Raw genomic sequence first — 21,399 nt, 5'->3', positions numbered from 1 at the left:
ACAACCGCAGCTTTACGATATAACCTACATATTATAATCGTCGATCTAGAAATAACGTATTTTTTAATACGTCGCGTGTACCACTAGCGGTCTATGAGTTTGTTATTTTTCAAAATATCTGAAAATTGATATAGTAGTTAAAACCACCCTTGAGAAATATTTCTCCTTAATACTAGAAGAATTTTACATCGTGTAAAAGAAACTGATGGAACTGACTATAAATAAATCACTTTTTCTGGAAAATAATACAGTTATTCGTAATAAAAACGTTAGACCTTGCAAACTTGCGACGGTCGAGGCGTCTTGAGTCCATCGCTGGTCATGAGATTCCGCAGAATGGTTTGGCTGGCCACGCCGTTCCACCCCCGTGGTGTTGACCCTCTCCTTTTCGCAGCCGTTGGCCCTCCTCTTTCAACGTTCCCTCGCAGCCGCCGACCGTTATCTAGTTAATTAATCTCCGCCGACGGCGGCTGCCGACTAGCAGGGCGGCAAAACTCCCACCGTTTCTGCAGCCGTAACGAGCCACGACAACGAAAGTGTCGAGCGCCTCCCCCTCCGTGCACCCCAGATTCCCAACCACCACCCCATATCCCCCATCTTGAACCCTTTTTACTAGGAAATTTTAATTACCGAAAAAGAAACACGGCTGACGATCGCAAAATGATCGATCAAGGGGGTGGAGAAATTTTTCGAGCAAGGTTAGGTACTTTACAGAACGCTCAAGAGCATACTACTCTTAAAAAATCCAGCCCCTGTTCTATCGCGAGACGAGGTCTCCCCCGCATGACTTGGCTATCGTATTTCGCGATAGGTTCGAAAATAAAAATTGATAAAATTGTTAAAATAGAAAATGATCGATCGTAAGAGAGCGGGTGTAGCCACCGGTGGCGACATCGCGATCGCCCCAGGTCCAGTTACCGCGTCCAACCCTACGAAACTCGGCGAACAACCCTTCCCTCAGGATAACAGAGCAGAGTGTTACGAGTACCGTTTACCCCGGGACACGGATCCATCGATCGCGTTGGTCTGGAGGGTTACAGCCTACCGGCGGAGCGGACAGATGTCCCAGGGCGACGTTGCGACGCGACGCGCCGTGACGCTGCCGGCGTCGTTGGTGGCGTCTACGGCTGGCACGCACGCTGCGCCCCCTGATGCGGGGTGGGCAAGTATTGATTGGGTCGGCGCGTTGGTCGGCGTCGTAGTCAGAGTGCAAAAGGGTGGCGGAATCGGCAGGCGCCATCACGCGGGTCCGCCGCGACCGTCGTCTGAAGGGCCGTCCAGCCAGTGGCCGCGATCTCGATTCACCGAAAAGATGGTCATGATGGCTGGCATGGACGACCACGAGCGCAAAGTCGTCCTCGAGTTCTGCCACCTGCTCGAAAAAAGCAAGCAGCTGTTCAACGGGCTACGAGATCTGCCACAGTACGGGCACAAGCAGTGGCAGGGCTACTTCGGGCGCACCTTTGACATCTACACGAAGCTCTGGAAGTTCCAGCAACAGCACAGGTGAGTGAGCTATTCGAGGGGTGACTCATACGCCGTGGATCGATCCGCGATCCGCCACGAGGTCCTTCCGATCCTTGGTTCGATCCGTGCTACGACTCCTGGACGAACTACCCCGTCGTCCTCGGACAAAACGTGGCTGCTGCAACGACCATCGTGGTGGCCCTCCTACGGAAGGACCTCGTCCTTGGACTGGGGACACCATGTGACGAGTGGACGGACACAGTGTGCGCGAGTGAACGACGTACACGGATGCGTGTTAGCCACGGTTACCCTCGAACCGGACACGGGTATTTTTAGTGAACCTCTGCGAGCCGTACACGTCGACGGTGTACAATTTTACCGATCGATTTCTTTTTTTATATATATATATATATATATATATATATATATATATATATATATATACATATATGTATATATACATATACACGTATACATATACATATATATATATTATATATATATATATTTTTGAACCTCTTCGCCCCGAACGGTTCCTAGTGTTCATCCCCTGTGAGTCAGCCGCGTCGATACCTTCCGATCGTACGATCGCCGGAAACCACGTGACTAAAGCCTCCTCGTGCGCGATACGAGCCGATCGAGGACCTCGTGTATCGTTCGCCGTGGACGCAGGCTCGATCCTTGACGTCCATACCGACGTCGTTGCAATTTCGAGTCGAATCACGATCGTCCCGCGAGCACACGTAACGCGGATACTTGAACGCCTCCCCTGCTCGCCCGCCATCCTCCGTCCCCCGTTCCCCGTCCGCCGTCCGCACCACCCTTAACGTTTACTTTCCCGGTTACTTCGTTGGGCCACTTCCCCGTCCGCGCGGCGCATCTTTATTTACCCTTTCGATTCCGTCCACCGGTAATCTTCAGCCCTTTGTCCCTTTCCTTTGATCGTAAAGTGCCATCGGGGGCCCCGGTGTAACTCAACAAAGAGTCAATTGTCTATCCAGCTATTCACACGGCCGACACCTACCCGTAGCCCGCCGTCGCGATACCAACGTAACCACACACACACACACGCGCGCGTGTCTATACCGTGGCTCGGACTGTTAACGCGTTGACCGCCACGTTTTCTGGGCTAATTTTTAGAGGGTGGTTCTGAAAATTCGGACATGCTTTTACCCCTTTTCAAAAGAAGATACGAAAAGTTGAAAAAACGCGGGATTTTTGTTTAAAATCCTATGGGTGTCAGGCCGTACCTTCTGGACAAATTCTAGAAACTAGGACAAGACGCTTAGACCCTTTCTGAGCGAAGATATTAAAACTATGAATAGAAATAAATAGATAGAATAATAATTTCATGGAAAAGAAAAGGTAGATCACGATTGAATCAACTTATTTAATTTATTTTTCAATAACCTTGTTAAAATTCGTAGAAAACTCGAATCTTGACAGTCCATAACATTCGTTTCATACTCGTTAAAATTAATAACAGGCATGAAACCGTATTATTATCTCATTGCTTGCATAAAACTATGTGCGTAAAGTTGTCAATTCGATTCGCTTGTGCACAGTGCCTCGCGGCGAATGAATACTTTTTTCGAATACCGATCGTCGAATCGGATACACGCGCGGTGGTCAATGTTGTTAATAAATATCAGGAACGTTCATTCAGGATCGGTTCTGCGCGTCAAAACAATGGAAAAAGTTTTTCGCGCGCGCGGGAACTCTGGTTTGAAAAGTATCGCGACTCTCGGGGATCGCTCTCTCTCCCCCCCCCCTTTCCTTTCTCTTTCTCTCTTTTATTGTATTGCCGTCCTTGCGGGAGAAACGCGCCGAGGCTTTTGTTCCCCTGTCGCGATTTCTTGCGGACGACGATTGCCACCGGAGCTCTGTTTGCCTTTCAGAAACGGATGATTTGTACGAAACAGGGATTATCGGGTTTTTTTCCGCCATTGATATTCTAACACCGATACTTTTATTTGTTGTAAACAATCGTTCGCTAACTACTCTGAATGTTTGATCGACTATTTTAACGGTATTTGGGTAATTCCCATTTTCAAGACCCAATCCTTACCGTGTATTCAAGTACAGTATCGTCTTCTTCCTCGACTCTTAATATCTAAACATCGGCTCGAGATAAAAACACCACTCGTATTTTGTTTCTCGATAGCGATAATTACTCTAGATCGCAACTGCAACGCGTATACCTAGATTCAACAAGTTTAATAAGATCTCCTAGGTGGTGGCCCGAACGTAGATAATGGTGGGGATGAGATCGGACGATTAAACTATCGCTTACGCGTGCAGTGTAACTAGCAGGTGTCATCCGATATTATTTAATAGAAGTAAAACGATGAAACGGATGACAAGGACCGACGTAGATCCGACGAGGGACACCACCCAATTGTTACACCAGCAATTATCATGAAACTCGACGTACGAATAGACTACCCGACACTTGGAATACTTTTACCTGTTGGTAGAATTCACGTTGGGGGATGAAATCGGTTCGCGGACCATGTTGCTTTAACGGCAACGGTAGCTAGAAAGAAAAAACGGTCAAGGTTCCCTAAGGAGAGAAAAATGTAACGATCGAACGATGCGAGTCCAGAAATCGTATTTATCGATGGTAATCGGCTGAGTTGTCGGCTATTTCCGTTTCAGGACGATACTGGACACAAAGTACGGCCTGAAGAGGTGGCAGATCGGCGAGATCGCCAGCAAGATCGGCCAGCTCTACTATCACTACTACCTTCGCACCAGCGAGACCAGCTACCTGCACGAGGCCTATTCGTTCTACGCGGCGATACGGGGTCGCGCGTACTATAGCCGCGCAGCCAAGGAGGACAGAAGCGACCTGATGGTGAAGAAGCTCAGGTACTACGCCCGTTTCATCGTGGTCTGCCTCCTCCTGAACCGTATGAAGCTGGTGCGGGAGCTGGTCCAGGAGCTGGACGCCCAGATCGCGGACTACACGAGCACCTACGAGCCGGACGATCAGCTCGAGTGGAACCTGGTGCTGGACGAGATCAAGGCGTTCGTCAAGGCCGAGTCGGCGGTCGGGGTGGTGCACTCGGACTCGAACCCGGTGATACTGACCCACAGGCTCGGCGCGAAGACGTCGCCGCCAGTCGAACGTACGCCACCCATGTGCCTATCGCTGCAGGAGATCCTGATCGTCGGCAACTGCGCCGATCAGGTCAAGTTCAGTGAGTTGTCGATGGACATGTTCAGGATGCTGCAGACACTCGAGAGGGAGCCAAGGGACGACCCCAACCACCTTCACGACGCCTCGCCGGCCGGAAGGATGCCGTTCAGGCCAGGACCGTACCCGGGCGCCGAGAACGGCGCACCGAGACGCGACAATCCACACAAGTACCTGCTGTACAAGCCCACCTACAGCCAGGTACAGGTATTCCTCGCGAGCGGTTTCAAGGAGCTGCCCGCGAACGGGGCGCTGTTGCTCTACTTGTCCGCGGACGGCTGTTTCTCCACCGTCAAGCATCCGGAAGAAAGTGAGTGTTTCCTATTCGATTCACCCCGTAAACGCGTACTTAGAGCCTTGGCTGACCCCTCGCTGTAACGCTCCAATGGAATTCCCGCGCGAAAGCTTATTTGCCCGCGTTTATTGCTCTTGCGCTACTCATTTGCTGTTTCAGCCCTAAGCTAAAACCCCTGATCATACCACGTATATACAATCCTGATTTCGAGTTTTCCGTTTTTTCTTATTTACTTTTTTCGCTATTTATTATCGTCATTTTAATATACCAATTACTCGTTAAATATATCCAGTATAATCTAATCGTACGATCGATATTAATTCTTAAAAATTTACCGGTTCTAACGCGAAACAGCGTGCGAGTCCGTGTCGAATCTTCTTTCTTGGTTGTGTCTTAGCATTACTTAAATTGTGTCAAGTGTCTTACTTCTTAATTGTGTCTCGTGTTATTTGTGTCTCTTATTTGTGTCTAGAGTCTAACTTAAATATAAGCCCGTGTCGAGGAGGCGGTGACTTAATAAACGAATCAATGACCTAGATGTATATCGCGGAGGGAGTAGTCTTGCGAAAGTACAACTCCCACCTACTTTGCTGCGTGCGGGGGTGTTTATGATACGTCAATCGCTATCGAAGACAAGGCGGCGAGACGCTGAACGCGCACGTGTGACTCAGAAACACGGAAATCCGTAACGAACAGGCGACAACTTCCAAGGCCTAAATGCCTCGCTTAATTAGTTAATTAAAGCTTCCGCATCGTGAACCCAATCTTGGAAGAATCCTACCGTGAAACCTTGCTGGCCAATATTATATTCCACCTTCTCGACCTATTCTTTCGTGAGAATGCTACTGTTGGCCACTGAAAAGTATGGTCTGGCTCCTGTTGGTCAGAATTTTCACTCGTCAAGATTACCCGAAATTCCTTCCATTCACCATGATCGAAAAATCCGACTACCCGCCAAAGATCCAGAAATGGTATTTTGGAACGACTCGCCAGGCGTCAGTCGGTCCACGGTTCGGATCGAAGCGTCCCAAACGATCGTCAAAGGCCCATATGTTCGGGAACGCTATAAAAATACACCGAGGATCCGATATGGCGAACCAGGAGAGGGGAGGAGGGTGTTCTGGGGACGCTGATCGGCCGAAAATTACTTATCGCGATAGAGGCCGGGCCACTGATGCACGCTTAAAGCGAATCACTCGCTCGACGAAGCCGAAGGCGAACGCGTGTCGGTGTTTTCGGTCAGTTTCCTCGGGACGGGTAATCCGACGCTTTGGTCGTCGATCTGGGAACGGGTTTTCCGTGTCCTCTGGAACGGAACAACCGTCAACGGATAAGCCGTGTCGCAACGGTGTTACGCGCGGCCGCTACATCCGAACGGAACGCGTGTCCTTAAACGCGTGTCCGACAGGATCTTGCCCCTAATTGGATTAGAGCAACGGTTCTTAACCTTTCTAAAAACGACCAACAATCCACGGAACCCAAGGATAGGAATTTAGGAAATTTTATCGAATTTTCACTGTGAAATTCCGAGAGTCGAACGATCGCCATTTTCGTATTCCCACCCAAGGGCTTCGTGGTTGATAAGCCAAGACTTTTCATCGCCCCCGACACCCCCGCCGAGATATGACTATATTAACTCGGCGGAAGACTGGCAAGTGTTTCTCGATTTGATCGGTTGCAGTGAGCTTCGCTTCCAACGCGAAAGATGCCAAGTTTATAGCTACATTGTCTTTTTATTTGGCACAGAGGATCTCCGAAGGAAATAGGGCTAATTCTCCAAGCAATTCCAGTCCGCGAACCTTTTAATTTTTCTTTTTCTATCGCGTCTATTATTACCTCGAATATCCACAAAATTCGAATCGTTCGAAAATTCAGTGTCTGGTAATATCTGCATAATCGCAGGTTCTGCAGTTCTTGTAATCAGAAATAAAGCGTTACAAATTTAGGTATTACATTTTAGAACAGTCAGGGAAAAGATTGTTAGAGAGCTTGGCGGTTTTTTAGCTCGTGCGATTAGCTTCCGATAGAAGGAATAATACTTGGAATTAGAAAGGAATTTAGATCAGCCTTAAAAATTAAAACTAAACTAGTAACCGAATGCTTTAGATTAATAGCGTAGTTGAGTGAAATTGGAACGAAATTTTAACGGGTAGCACGGTTAAAATACGCGTTAAAAATAAATCTGGTTGAAACTGCGCGCGATAAAAGTCCGACGACAAGTATCAGTGCCAGCGTCTGATGCAAGTGGAAACAAGGAACACGGTGTGTTTCTTTTTTTTTTTCTCGCCTTTAATTAGTGCCCATCCTCGTGAAACTTTTATGCGGATCGAGAGAAGACATCTCGAGAGTGACCTCGCGAGATGTATGCAGGGACGACCATGACCTCTTATCGCGGTGGCCGCTGAATTAACTAAATAGAAAATCCAGGTCGTTTAGATGGTTTCCTAATATTATTTCACGCGTCTCGTCGTCCGACCATTACGATCTCTATCTTCCACCAAATATCCGATACCCATCTCTTTTTTCCTACGTTTTCGATTCTCCTTATACCGTTTCGTATAGAGGCGGTATAGAAGATTTTCAAAAAATTTCATATTCTCGAATAAAAATAAGTCGAAAATGTGGAACGAATGTTTCATTCATACTGGGTTTCGTTTTCGAAAAGATCGACATTAAAAACGCCATCGATTACGCGTGCAATGGAGCACGATTCGGGGCAAGTAGAAATAGCGAGTAATGGCCAGACAAATCGCATTCAGGCGCTCGCGTATCCGCTAAATTTTCGAATTTAATTATCTCGCAAACCAAGCATCGTAGGACAAAATTTTACTCTATATTTTTCATTTACTTTTTCACGTACAATTACCCCCTACCGATTATACCATGATAACTGAGATCCGCGTATAATATTTCACGGTTAAACAGGGAAAGCATAAATCCAACTGTAAATTATTATTACGAATCATAATTAATTATTCTTTGCAGAAATGAACGAAAATTGATTCGTTTGACAGATCAGAAATATCCGAATAGTCCTATTCGAATAATTATGTACATTAAAATAGTTTATAACGATTCGGGTAGACCCAGTTGATCATCGTACGTTCCGAGAGATTTTCTGGGCTGTTTCTGTAAATGTTACGCAGAGAGGACCTTAAAGACCTCCGCGAAGAAAAATTTGGTCGAGATTGAAGGCCGTGGAGACGCTGAAAAATTCACCGAATGACCACCAAAGTTGCTCTCTGACCGCTATTCAGAGCGCTAAGGTTACAATCTGGCCGCGAACGCGAAAACGGTCTTTCAACGAAAGTAGAGTAGCGCATCCGTGTCAAGGTCATCCGCGATAGAGATTCCAACGTGCGGTGGATTCTAAGTTCGCAATCAATATCGAAATACGAGGCGCCCCGTCGATATCGAAGAGAGACCAGGTGGTCACGCGTTCGCGTTTTAAACGAACGTTTAGCCTCGTTAGAGTCGCGAAAGCTTTTCAAACGAGACAGTACACGTTCTCGTTTGAATAAAGAGGGAAATAAGGCTGCGACAAAGACCTCGTCGATACTCGAACTACGGCCTGGGACTTCGTATCCAAGTTTTCTCTGCTGTGCTGTTTTAACGCCTCGGCGATTCAACAACTCGCTGAATAGAATTCGAAAGCTTTCCTATACAAATACTCGATTCGAGTATTTCATTTCTTCGAATACTCTTTAAATAAAAATAAAATAACTTATCGTTCTCGATGCAGGGAAATTATTTTTTATTCGTGGCACGAAATTTGCATCTGGTTACGAGTGCCGGTGGTCCCTGGCGCGAGTTTCGGCGAAACAACGCGATAAAAAGACACATTGTCTCGCGTAATTCGGTTCGCGCGAAAATAAATCTTCCAAGGATGCGGCGAATGATTTTGGTAGCTCTCCAATTTCGGAGGAGTAGCGCCGCCTCGGAAAACCGACACGCTTCGGCGAGCTTCTCATTGTTCCGACGAAACGAAGCCCAGCTTTCGACTCGTCCGAGCATAAAGCCGATGCGACCGATCGCCGCTATTTGTAGGAACGTGGAGCACGAAACGGTCCACGGCATACAGATTCTTTCCCGCCTCGCGCAATGTCGATTCGTAAGCAGCCTTTGCAACTATACCCATCGCAACGAACGCGCTCCGATCATTGAAATAACAATCTCGTTTATTTGCCAAACTAAATAAACAGGTCTTTTTTATCGAATACACACGTTTCCGTTCGTAATTACTTACGTTACAAGTCTGTCGAAAAGGACGTTCCTGTTGCAATTAACGACGAAGCCAAGGGGGTAAATCGTTACTCAGAGGGTCGCCAGACATCTGACCGATCGGCGAAATCGGAATTGCACGATGTTGATAAACTTTGCGATCTTGCAGTGGGGTACGACCTGGGCGGCGTGTCGACGTGCAGCAAGAGGGACCCGGAGCACGGGAAGAGGCCGACAGGTGGCAAGGAGCCCCACTGCCTCTACCCGGGTGACCTCTATCCGTTCACCAGGAAGCCGTTGTTCGTGGTGGTGGACTCGGACAACAGCTTCGTGTTCCAGCAGATACCGCGTTACTTCGGGCAACCGTTGATGGTGCTGATGTCGCCCCAGGACACGCCGCCGACCCTACGCGACGTGCGACACGGTGGCAGCCTGTTCACCCTCTTTCTCCACGCCCCTCTCGCCGCCTTTTGCCTTATATGCAACATCGGTAGCCTGGCCGTGCACCACTGGGAGCGGTGCCAGCGTTACATCGAGCGATTCCTCATCGAGGCCTGTCAGCTCGTCACGCGCTCCAGATGCGGTAAGGATTCAGGACGTTTGTTTTTCTCATCCGCACACACACACACGCGAGCGCGCGCGCGCGCTGGGGGTGGCAGGGGACTTGAATTTCTCTGCTTTCTAATTGGATCAGCTAGAGGGCCAGGGGGAGGCGGGGAGAAGGCAGAGTGTGTGCGAGATGAACCGCGCAAGAGAAAGACAGACGGAACGATCCGTGTCGGTGAAACTTTCTTGGCTCCGGTATGCTGATTTCAAGGGCCAGTCCGCGCGATCGGAACCACTTTTTTTCGACTCCGTTACGTATCGATCCCCTGGCGAAAAACTGAGAGATTCAAAGAACAGCCACGATATGCAATCACGCGATATTACTCTTTTGTCTCCGATGGTTTGTCTCTGGTGGCAGGAAGGTCACCCGATCGAGCCCCTAGATAGAAGCACAGACGAGGTATACGAGTAGATCTTACACCTTATGGACTGAAAGTGCTCCCGAAAAACTATTAAACAACATTTCCGTAGAATATCGAACAAAATTATCGAAAATGAAAAAGAAATTTTTAAGAAAAATCGACAAGGCGTAGGTGCTGAAATTTTTCGGCAAAATTATAAAATTTCAAATCGTTCTAAAAAAATTATTTTCTATTGCAGGAGCCAATTACAACCATTTTTAGTCAATAGACATGACCCCGAAATCCTACCCACTTTCGAGAAAAAAATTCTTTACCAAAAATATAATGTGTTCACACCATGAAAATGGGCTGAAAAAATATATCGAATGTAAGGTCTATTCACATATCTCGACTGTGATAGAAGAATACGGTCGATCTTGGTAGTCTGCGTGTAACGTTTAATCTATTGGCTGGAACAGTTCTTGTAGTTCTTTCCAGTTCGAGCGTTCTTCTAAAGTTGTACAGAATTATTGGAGATAAAAAGATTGCGAGGAGATCGATGGCATAGATACTTATTTATTTTGTTATTATTTTAATTGATAGCAATAGCGAATCCAATACGGAAGTTACATGGTGTACGTAAACTTTCGCGGCTATAGGTCAAAGTTAACGTCGGATTCAGGAAAGTCCCCTTCGCAATGTTCCATCACCGTAAAATGTACTCGAAGGTTGCCTGAAGGTTACATTATGCACGCATCGTCGAATTAGTTTCAATGTTATCTATTTTTTTTTTCTTCTAAGGGACGATAATCGATCTCCCTTCAAAGGGTGACCTTAAAACCTCGAAGACTGAAAGAGATAAGAAAGAAATCACACAAACAACTTTGGTACCCGTCGGATATTCTTTTCTATGATATTAAACAAAATTTCCATTAAATTTCGTTAAAAAATTTTCATAAAAACCAGTGATAAAAATTCGAAATGACTCGAAGTAAAAGCGGGCATCGACAACCGTCGAATGTCCCTCGAAAAATTACCGTATGCGTTCGTTTTAGATAGAGCAAGTAGAACTCGGTCTGAGATAGCTCGGGGCGTAAAAGGAAAGAATGGATGGTCTCGGTCCCGGGAAAGAACCGTTCGTTCATCGACAGCAGGATGCGCCGAAAGGGATTTACGATTGCGTTACAACGATAAACAGTAGCTGGCCTAGATCCAGCCCCGTGTTTATCGCTGAACCGGCGATCTCGACTCCGGACCGCGTGATCTAGGGTCGGTCACAAAGGGGCTCCCTATTGTTCCTCTCGCGACAGCGATACGTCGTACGAGTTTCGAACGTACGAGTGGGCTTCCTTTGTCGAGTGTCTGATAGGCGTAAGCCACGTCGTAAGTAACGCTTTCGCAGATACGTTTGATTCGCCGACCGAGAAAGTTTCGCCGAATCGATCGACCGACTCACCCCGAAACCCCCGTCCACATCGCCCATCAATCCCTCCCCCGCAATTGTCCCAAGATAATACGCCCGAAAGTTTGCAACAACAGGTCTGAGCACAGACAACAACAGCAGCAACAGTAATATGCAAATTTGTCCGCCATATCTCTGGATCAGAGTGTTCTCGACGGCAATTGCAGACGTCAGACTATCCCGAGAGCCTGACTGTCGTCTGAAATCGGAAGGAACGTCTCCGAGTGTCTCTTCAGGATTTTCGTGAAACTTTCTAGAGGTCTGCACGATGGTCAAAAGTAAGGGACACGTATCAGCGTCGATAACTCAAGTTTAAGGGATGATCGAAAGGTTTAGTCTCTAAAAAGAGACTAGCTCAACTGGCAATTAGAAGTTTTCTTTCGTGCCCTCTTTGGATTGCAAGATGCCCTCTCTGGGTGTTGCCCCACTGGGTGGGCAACCCACTGCCCTAGTACCGGCTTGGAACCTATTTACGATAGAAGCAACTTTTTGAATAAATTCTTCTCGTTCTTCGATGAAAAACAACAGTTATTTTAGGTAGAAAAATCTATCAGTTTTTTGCTTTCTATCATTTTTGTAGCTGATAGTAATGTTTTTTAGAGTAATTTCATCGTCTGAAACTTGAGTGACTGTGTTAAAAGAATATTCCTTGGGTTTTTTACCAGCAAAGTTTCGTGAAAATTGGGAAGAGGCATTTGGAGGATGTTCCTTGTCAGGCGCTCGGGTTCCCGGATCGAAAACTTCCGCGTCGCGCGACAAGATTCTTAGATAGGATCGCCTATCCGGAACAAGGGATTTATTGACGGTCACGCGATCTTTGCGAAACGTTCCTTAACCCCTCGTGCTAGATTAATTAACTCCATCGTAACGAAAACTCTCGAAACGTTTGTATTCTGTGGAAAAGGTAAGACGTTCCACTAGTAAGACTAATTCTTCCTTTCTCCCTGCAATACAACGACCTCCAACGTCTCTTTTAGTATTAATTCGACCGATCTGGCTCGAGGGGTTAGACCACAGAACTTGTTAAACTATCATCGATCGTGTATTAAAATTATTTTTAGTAAAATTATCAACTCTTTGCTCTCCAAGAAGGGTAATATGCGTTTATTTTATCAATGCAAAGGCACTAGCATGTCGATTATTATTAGAATTTAGTCTGCCCGTCGAAAATAATGTATTGGTTCTTTAAATCGTCGTTGCACCGCACACGATGACCGACTTGGTAGAATTTATAGATTTTGTAAAATTAGGGTCGTTAATAATTTCGTGTTACGGAAAGGGGTCACGGTTGGAAAAAAGTTGAACAAGTGCTGAGTTAGGGCGTTACCCGCGATTCGCGTAACCGGTTATTATCAAACTGACGCGCTGTGGTCAATATTTAACAATCTGTGTGGACAAAATTGTACTAGGGACTTTCATAGGCATTTTTAGTAACTTTGGTGAGTCGAAATCGGAGGAAAATGAAAAACTTTTTTATTTATTATTCTTGAGTTTAAATTTGTTTTAACTGCAGGAAGGAAATGATTAGAAAAGCAACTTACTGTGATTTATGGGTTCGATTATCTAGATTTTCCTAGTTTTTCTAAATTAAATTGTGGAGTAATTTTGATTTTTTTTTAAATGAAAAAGAACAAAATAACAACGATTACATAATTTTCTAACAGTTGTTTAACGTCACGAGAAACATGTGTTCCTGGATTAATCGCTATCAGATCTACTCTTGCCCTCGAAGCTTGAATCAGAATTATAATCTCGAGCGAAATCTGTAGGATTCGAAGCGAAAGGATAAAATCTGTCGTGCAATCTCGTTCAGCGATCTCTTCATGGTTCATTTGGGTAATTGTTAATGAAACGATCTAAAGATATAAAAAGCATATTTACGACATCCTAGATTCTGGCTTTTTACGAGTATTTTCTCGTACGATGCACTCTGTATCTTTTTAGTTCTTTATGCCTGACGTTTCTGGGCATACTCCAATAACTGTACAATTGGATGAATGGCATGTTTTATTACATCGGATCCGTGCACTGGCAGTTTATGTACAATTACCGACATAAAATGCAATGGATGCAACTTTAACCCCTCGCCTTGCAATATCGAGTTATACCCCGATGACAAATCGACAACCTAAAATTTTTTACCCTTTCTCCAACCTGATACAATTTAACAAAATTTTACAGAAATTCATTTACAAATTAATCCTTCCTCCAGCTGTCTGAAACTTGGAGAAAAAAAATTAGGGTAAAAATTGCACAAATTTTAAACAGACTCAGAAACACGGTGATAAGTTTCTTTTAAAAAAGGAGACGGATAATTACGGAAAATATAAAGGTATTGGAAGGCCGCGTAGCAGCTTTAGAAATTTCATGTTCCTTCCATTTAAAGAATTGCATCGAATTGAAAATTTAAATTAACATCGCGACAAATTGTACGAGCAGCTACAGCGAATGAAATATGTACTCGCGCGAGACGCGTACACGAAAGCTTTAAAAATCAGAACATGTTGAAAGAAAAAGATTAAAAGGAAAGCCGTCGTTGACATCGCAGCATCTAGAATTGTATAAGATGGGGGACAAAGTTGAGAAAAGTCTTCTTCAGGAATGAAAAAAGGTTCGTTTTGGATGGACTGGGTGACTGATTCCACTATTTCCATTGTTTAAAATAGTATTCGTTCGTTAAAGCGAGTCGACGTTCGAGCATAGCAAGCATTATTACAGATAGTGATTATTATGGAATTACAAATATAAAATTTATTCAGAAAATTTTGTTACGTTGTATCGGACTTGAGAAACAACGAACTTCTTGAGGTGTTCCGCCACTTTGTCGCAAGATATACTGTTTCAAAACTTTTGTGTTCGTTTCACGACCACATGAAATTGTTTCAAGCAGAACCGAAAGTTTGGTAACTAAAATTTCATCTACACCCAGTTATGGAGGTCGATACAGATGAATTTGCAAAAAAATTCGGAGCTATATTTTCGTCGTTAGTCGTTTCGTAACCCAGTTTTACCGTATCCATCAGAATGACATTTTTTTCTTTTCGAATAGGCGTTTTTTGTTTGTCAGCTTTGCCCCTAATTTGCCATTTTTTTCTTCTCGATGGGAAAAATAAACCTGAGCTATCGATTAACGAAATAGAATCGAGATCCTCCTTTTCGGATCTTGGTCTTTCCCAGAAGCGTCCCTTTTGTACTTTTGACCACTCAGATTGTTCGAATAGGCCACCGTGCGACGTCCTCAATTGCGGTCGACGCGAACCCGCCACAAATCGCTCGAACGTGTCACGATTGCTGAAACTGACAGAAAAAGAATATGTTTAAAAACTAGAATGAGCATTTAACGAAAAAAAAAGAAATAAAATAAAATAAAATAAAAAAAGAGAGAGAGAGAAACGAAAACACGTCGACTGACGAGCGTTTTACGGTACACGCAGAGACCAGCGTGTTGCAATTCTTCGGCGACGATTTCCTACGACTGTTGCTGGTGCGCTACGTGTTCTGCGACGTGGTGTTGAATCTGCACCGGTCGTTCAGGGGTCGACAGCAGAGGCCCCGTTGCCATCCACCGTTGCCGGACGCCGAGGTGCTCGAGCATCCGACGCTTCATCACCTGGTGCTCGACCTGGCCGCCTGTCTGGACTGTCGCGATCACTTCCCGGACAGCAACGAGCTAGCCTGACCCAGGCATCTTTCCTGCCCGGCCACCGAGTCGACCTCCCTGTTGCCACCGTACAGCCACGACTACGATTACGATTACTGTAACTACAATTGCAAAAATAAAATCGTTACACTGAGACCTCATTAAACCGCGTCTTCGAGAAGTAATCGCGTGCACCGTCGGCATTGTGGAAATTGCGCGTACAGTCAGAGATAATATACGTATACTGACCGAACCACCGTAACTCGTCCACCGGAGATATTTTCCTCGTTCGAGGACCGATCGAAATTTATTTAACCCGGATAACGCGATTTAAACGATCCCTCGATGATCCTAGACTCTTCGTGTCCTTCTTTTCTGCAGGCTTTTAACACCACCGATTTTTCTGTTGCCAGATCTGACACCTTACGAACGAGCTATAACGACCTTCGAGCGATATTGCAAAAGTATACGGGGAAATGTAATTTTTTAAGTAGATGTTGTAGGAAAAAAAAAGATCCTGGATTAAGAAGAATTAAAGCCGCAAGTATCCCTAACGTGATGGATTGGTACAAGAAACCGAGCAACAACAGTGTACGAGTAAGGAGCATGATGCATCGAATCGAACAGTGTACTGCTCCGAATTAACAAAATAATAATGAAAATGATAGCTTTAACGATTCGTTTGATCGGTTTTTCTTGCTGCGAAGGTCGCAAATACATATATTTGAAACGTGTCTAGGGCAGTATCTACTACATACTGCCAGCAATACTTATAGCGTCTGTCCAGAGAGTCACTGGCATTATGAGCTATTATTAAGATGGAGGTAGCTTGGTTTACTAGAGGTCATTCGAAGGTCACGTAGTTATAGCTTGTTGCTAACCGATAATCACGAGCAAATTATCGAAGGTAACCTTGAAAACATACAATATTATCGGCTGGAACATTCCAAATGTCATCCGCGATAAATAAAAGTTCGATCGGTCCGATAAGGGGGGAAAAATAATAATGGCGGAGAAGTTACGGTGGTTCGTTCCGTATGTATCGACGCCGTCTCAGGGTAACCCGGCGTCGGGGGCGTCGGGTATTCGCGACGCCGGGAAACGCGTTCACCGCGCGAACACAGGTGAGAGGAAGAACGCAGAGAATGGAGAGTTTCTCTAACCATTCTATGTAACCGCGACACACCGCTGCCAGTTTTTTGCTACGGACTAGAAATGAAACACAAAATGAAGAAAAAAAATCTATATATATAAAAAATATATATATATATATACATAAATATATATATGTATACATACACACAAATATGTATATGTATATAATATATTCTGTCACTGCGTCGATGGTAAATTATACGTGTGAAAGAAAGATATTGTGATGCTGCGTGTGGACGATGATGAGTGATTTGTACGCACTGGTGCTTTGTACGATTTAAGCTTTAGCGTGTCGGTTCGGTTCGGTTCGGTTCGGATACAAGCAACCGCGAATCCTTCTCCCGATTGCTCCGATTACAATACGACCACAAATTGATTCCAACGGTTGATCATCACGGCGGACGGGCGAGTTCCGATCTTACGGCTGGGACTACTCGTCGAATTTCTTTTTTCTTCTTTTTTTTTTTTTTTTATTCGAATACTCGAACTCCTCGGTGATCCAAATACGCATACAATGGGAAGTATAAGTTCATCGTTCATTTTTAAACATTCCTTTAGTTTAAGATGTGTTTTGTATTCGAACGGCGATATTCAAATACTCAAACGATCGATTATATACGCGAGTAACGAGCGAATATTATTCGAATACTTGGATACCCGTTGATCAAGTATCTGGGTATTCAGAGTGTTTGAATACCGTGGCGTGGACTATATCGAGTTCTCATTTATGTTTATAGTTGTTTGAAATTTCGGTAAATACAGTGACGATTCGATTGCTCAAATATTTATGAATAATTATAGTCGAATACTCAAATACTCGAATAATGATATGCTTTTAATATTGCAGAGAAATAAATTGTGTTCACATATTACATATTACGTGTACTGTATTTTGTACAAGCATATTAATACAAATAATAGTTAGTTACGCATCACATTATAGATTTCGTTTTTATATTTCTTTGGTTCTTCGGATGTATCTTTTCATCAAGTTGTTCCGAATTTAAAAGAAAACAGGCATACTCGACTTATCACTGACGTATAATGTCTCTCTTGATGCTCGTTATAACTGAGTTGGAATATATTTTACAAATTAATCGAGTATCTGAATATTCATGGTAACGGAATAGTGCAATTTGCACTAAAATTCAAGTTCTTTTTCCAAGTACTCGGATGTACGAATAGCGATATTCGAAAACTCAAATACTCGAATAATGGTATGCCTTTAAAAATTGCAGAGAAATAAATTGTGTTCAATATTACGTGTATTGTATTTTGTACAAGCATATTAATATAAATAATGTTTAGTTATGCATTCACATTATTCTTCTCTTTTTCTACGATTATTGACAATTGAAATGCGAATCATATTCGACTCATCTCCGATACAGTAAGTAACGGTTATATCGAGAAAGTATTCACGGTACTCGTGATAACCAAATTCGACTATATCGCAACGATGGAGTATCTGAATATTCACGGTATTTAGCTACTGTCGAGTTGCAATTCAAATTCATTACGTGCATCGTAGTTTAGGCAAAGAAGATGGTAACTAACTGTTCGAGTACTCGAATGCTCGTTTATTCGTGGCAGTCGAAGGCGCCGTAGAATGTTGAATAATTCGAATAGTCCCAGCCACGTTGCGATCGTGTTTTGTTGTAGAGCACGTCCGTCGGATTTACATACGTGATTCTATTTTCGTTGACGTCCGCGCGACCGACGCGCAACAACTTTTCGGCTCCTTTGCTCTCTCTGGTCGTTCTCGCTTGTAATCGGCCAAACGTCACCCACGCGCGCGATTACCACCACCCACTCTCCGTCCCTTTTGGTTCCACGCTCTGCGTCTCGCTGGTTTCTCATCGCCTCCATCCATCGTGTCGCGTTTTGTCCTCCGGTTGTCTCTCTCTCTCTCTCTCTCACTTTGGCTGTCTTCCTCTCCACTTTCTTCACCTAGTTCCCAGCCGTCGTCTCGCCATCTTTCGTTTCCCACCCACGGCGATTCCTGCAAAACGATGGATAGGCCCGACCGCGGCTCGTTTATTTATAAAGAAAATGTAGAACGTTCGCTAGCCGACCGAGCGATCTACTCATTCAAGTCCGAGATCACGGATGACGATTCGCCGAATTGAACGAAGCTGCTCCGAGGACGATTTAGCGAGGAGAAAAGTGGCACGACAGGAAGAAAGAACAAAAAAAAAAAGAGTAAAAAGTAAAGGAAAAAGAGAAAAAAAAAAAGAAAACGAAAAAAAAGTTCGACTGTGTTCGTGTGTATATACAATACGTTATGTAAAACCTTAGTCTTTATAACAAAAAAAAAGTAAGAAAAAAAAAATATGAGACGGAAAGATAAGAGGGATAACCGACACGAGAGCAGAGTAAATAGCAGTATTCTCGGATGGAACGTTCGCTAAAACGTCGTTGTTAAGAGATTCACGTGCACGGCACAGTGTATTATGACAAAAACCACTGTACATTCTCTATGTTTTATAAAGTCACGATTCTCGAGCGCGATACTGTATAATATGCTGTGCGTGAGCCAACATCGCGGATTAGACCACAAGAGAAAATTCTATATTTACCGTTTACAATGTACAGCGAAATTACACGAGGCAACGCTAATATCGGATGCCGCACGGATGGTCATTCTACGCGATAGTTTTTCGGTTTCCGGTTGCCGATCGTACCCTGTTCGCGACGGTTTTCGGTTCGTTCGTTGCGATTTTATAGATTCACGTTGCACGGTAATATGAGAAAAAGAAAACCACGATGTTATTAACGAATTGTAATAACACCTATTAACGAATTCGACAAGATCGTTAACGTGGATCAATTTCAAGTTCCATCGACGTCGGAGAGCACGAAGAACGCATCGAAGAGTCACGTCGAAGAAGTTTCCAAAGACGATCGCGTTTCGTTCGTTACTTTTCTCTCTCTCGTTGGTTCCGTTTGTTTCGGTCTGTCGGACAATTCTGTCGAGTTTTCGTCCAACGACGAAATCAATTAATTTCGAATTATCTCGCTGAAAGTTCGACGATAGTCGTATTTCCGGTTAAATGGCGCTCGAGTCGTGTTTTTTACTCGAGGGATTACATACATCTAAGAAGACTAAAACTAGGGACTCGTTTGCGAATATTTCTCGTCTATATCTTTGATTTTATCGAACGACTACTATCGACGGTTTAAAGTACGCTTTTAACAACAATTCCGGGAAATTGCATCGATGTTTATTTCTGTCTAGATGTATGTAATCCCTTAAGAGGTCTGGCTAGTTTGGAACCCCAAAAATTGGGTGATATTTGAGATTTATTTTTGAGACAACTATTGGACAAATCAATTTCAAACACTGTACATATATTTATCTATATTTTATTATAGGAAATTCTTGGAATATAAATAATTGATTTTAATGAATATATGATTGCACACTGCCAGATCGAATAAAAAGTTATTTTTCTCAACTAAAATGAAATAGGAAATCTCGAAAATGAAATCTATCACAGTGTATACCGTAAGTATTCTAACATTGTCAATTTTTCCAATATCGCTATAAGATTTTCAAGATTAAAAACTTTAAGAAAACGTATAAAAGAAATTGATTTGTTTGCCACCAAACTAGTCGGACCACTTAAAGTCTGTCCTATGGTGTTTAAGTATATAGAATTCAGTTGAAAGTCCTATAGCTAATTTTTCCAATTTCACCATAATGTTTTCAACATGTGAAACTTTTAGTAAAACGTAAAGAGAAACGAGTTTCTTTTTATCTTGAAAGTTAAACAAGACCCCTTAAACTTTCGTTTCGAAGAATGTTCGTGCATTCGGTATTCGAATGGTGGTATAGATCGAACCTGAGAACGAGAATTCAAGGTCAGTCGCGAGAGTCTACGTACACCTATAAATCTGCAATATTTTAACAAATACAAGAGTTTTGATAATCCTACTAGGTGTAAAATTGTTTGTCGGTTGAAATTAGAAATATTTTACTGTATTAACTCGTTCGCGAGAAAACGTCAATGATTACCAAACACCATGTCACGAAAATGTACATACAAATATCACAGGTATATTAAAGTTTACAAAACTTGTTCCTGTCGTTGTATTGATTTATTATTACTTCGTAAACATAAGCGATCCCGCAACAGCCTACATTCTCATTTCACGAAAAAACTAACGTGCAATCTTAATGACAAAGCGTTTATTAAATTTCTTAACGCATCATTGTAAAATAACTGGAAAATCGAACCAGTTTAGTTTTGACAATAAGTTATTATATTTATTTTCTTAATATTATTTTGTTTGGACTTGTAATTTAGACTTCCGAAGAAGGTAGAATAGTTTGTGAATCGTTCCTGCAACCAAAATGGAGTCCAACTTGTTGTCCCCTCGCCTTATTGGCTCGTTTCGATAAACGATTGTTGTTAAGACTACGCGTCAGGCTTGTTATTTCTTAACGTGCAAGTTCATTCGATGATTGCTTCTTATTTTACGTTGATTTTTCATTCTATTCGATGGACGTACGTAGACTTGTGCGACCGACTGTAGGCGGTTCATCTCGCGTTGCGTTTACATTTTGCGTATCGCGGCTAAGCAGCCATGAACGTCATCGGCAGAAATTGCGAAAATGTTCCAAGTATCGCGTTCAACCATTTGGAACGCATCCACCGCCTTGGTTTCGTTCTAAAGCGTACTGGTTAAGCGCGCTGTGCGAAATAAACGCGAAGAATTCGACTGGAGGAAATCGACGGAGCATTTTAGGTTACAATTAGGTCAACGCCAAGTGCAACGTTCAAGCATATGGTAAACGAAGAAACGAAAAATAGAAGGAAATACATTTATGCCTCCTCTCTAAATGATCCGGGACGATCATGTTAGAGTTTCTGCATTTACGTATCGCATCTTCTGCCGCCATTTTCAAAATCCTAAAAGGACGATACAGGAAAATAATATTTGCGATTCACTGTATGGTGCAAACACGTTAAGCAATATTGGGCGCGGTCGGTACTAGGATGGGTGATC

The 21,399-nt window shown here is 43.7% G+C and overlaps 1 protein-coding gene across 2 annotated transcripts; it reads left to right on the top strand.

Moving 5' to 3' along the window:
* The first annotated feature begins 1,197 nt into the window (after positions 1–1,197).
* On the top strand, positions 1,198–19,945 carry LOC143342949 (protein SCAI). 2 transcript variants are annotated; one of them, XM_076767301.1, is made up of 4 exons: positions 1,198–1,506; positions 4,126–4,976; positions 9,352–9,765; positions 15,026–19,945. In XM_076767301.1, the coding sequence occupies exons 1-4, from the start codon at positions 1,313–1,315 to the stop codon at positions 15,268–15,270; spliced, it is 1,704 nt and encodes a 567-aa protein (XP_076623416.1). In that variant the 5' UTR covers positions 1,198–1,312; the 3' UTR covers positions 15,271–19,945. The 2 variants fall into 2 exon arrangements, with proteins under 2 accessions (XP_076623416.1, XP_076623417.1); XM_076767302.1 differs by having other exon boundaries at positions 9,352–9,769; positions 14,997–19,945.
* The last annotated feature ends 1,454 nt before the right edge of the window (positions 19,946–21,399 follow it).

This window comes from Colletes latitarsis, chromosome 6, assembly GCF_051014445.1.
Source record: "Colletes latitarsis isolate SP2378_abdomen chromosome 6, iyColLati1, whole genome shotgun sequence".
In the NCBI taxonomy this organism is placed as follows: Eukaryota; Metazoa; Arthropoda; class Insecta; order Hymenoptera; family Colletidae; genus Colletes; species Colletes latitarsis.
Note: the sequence above shows the minus strand (reverse complement) of the source record. Positions and strands in the feature narration are given on the sequence as shown.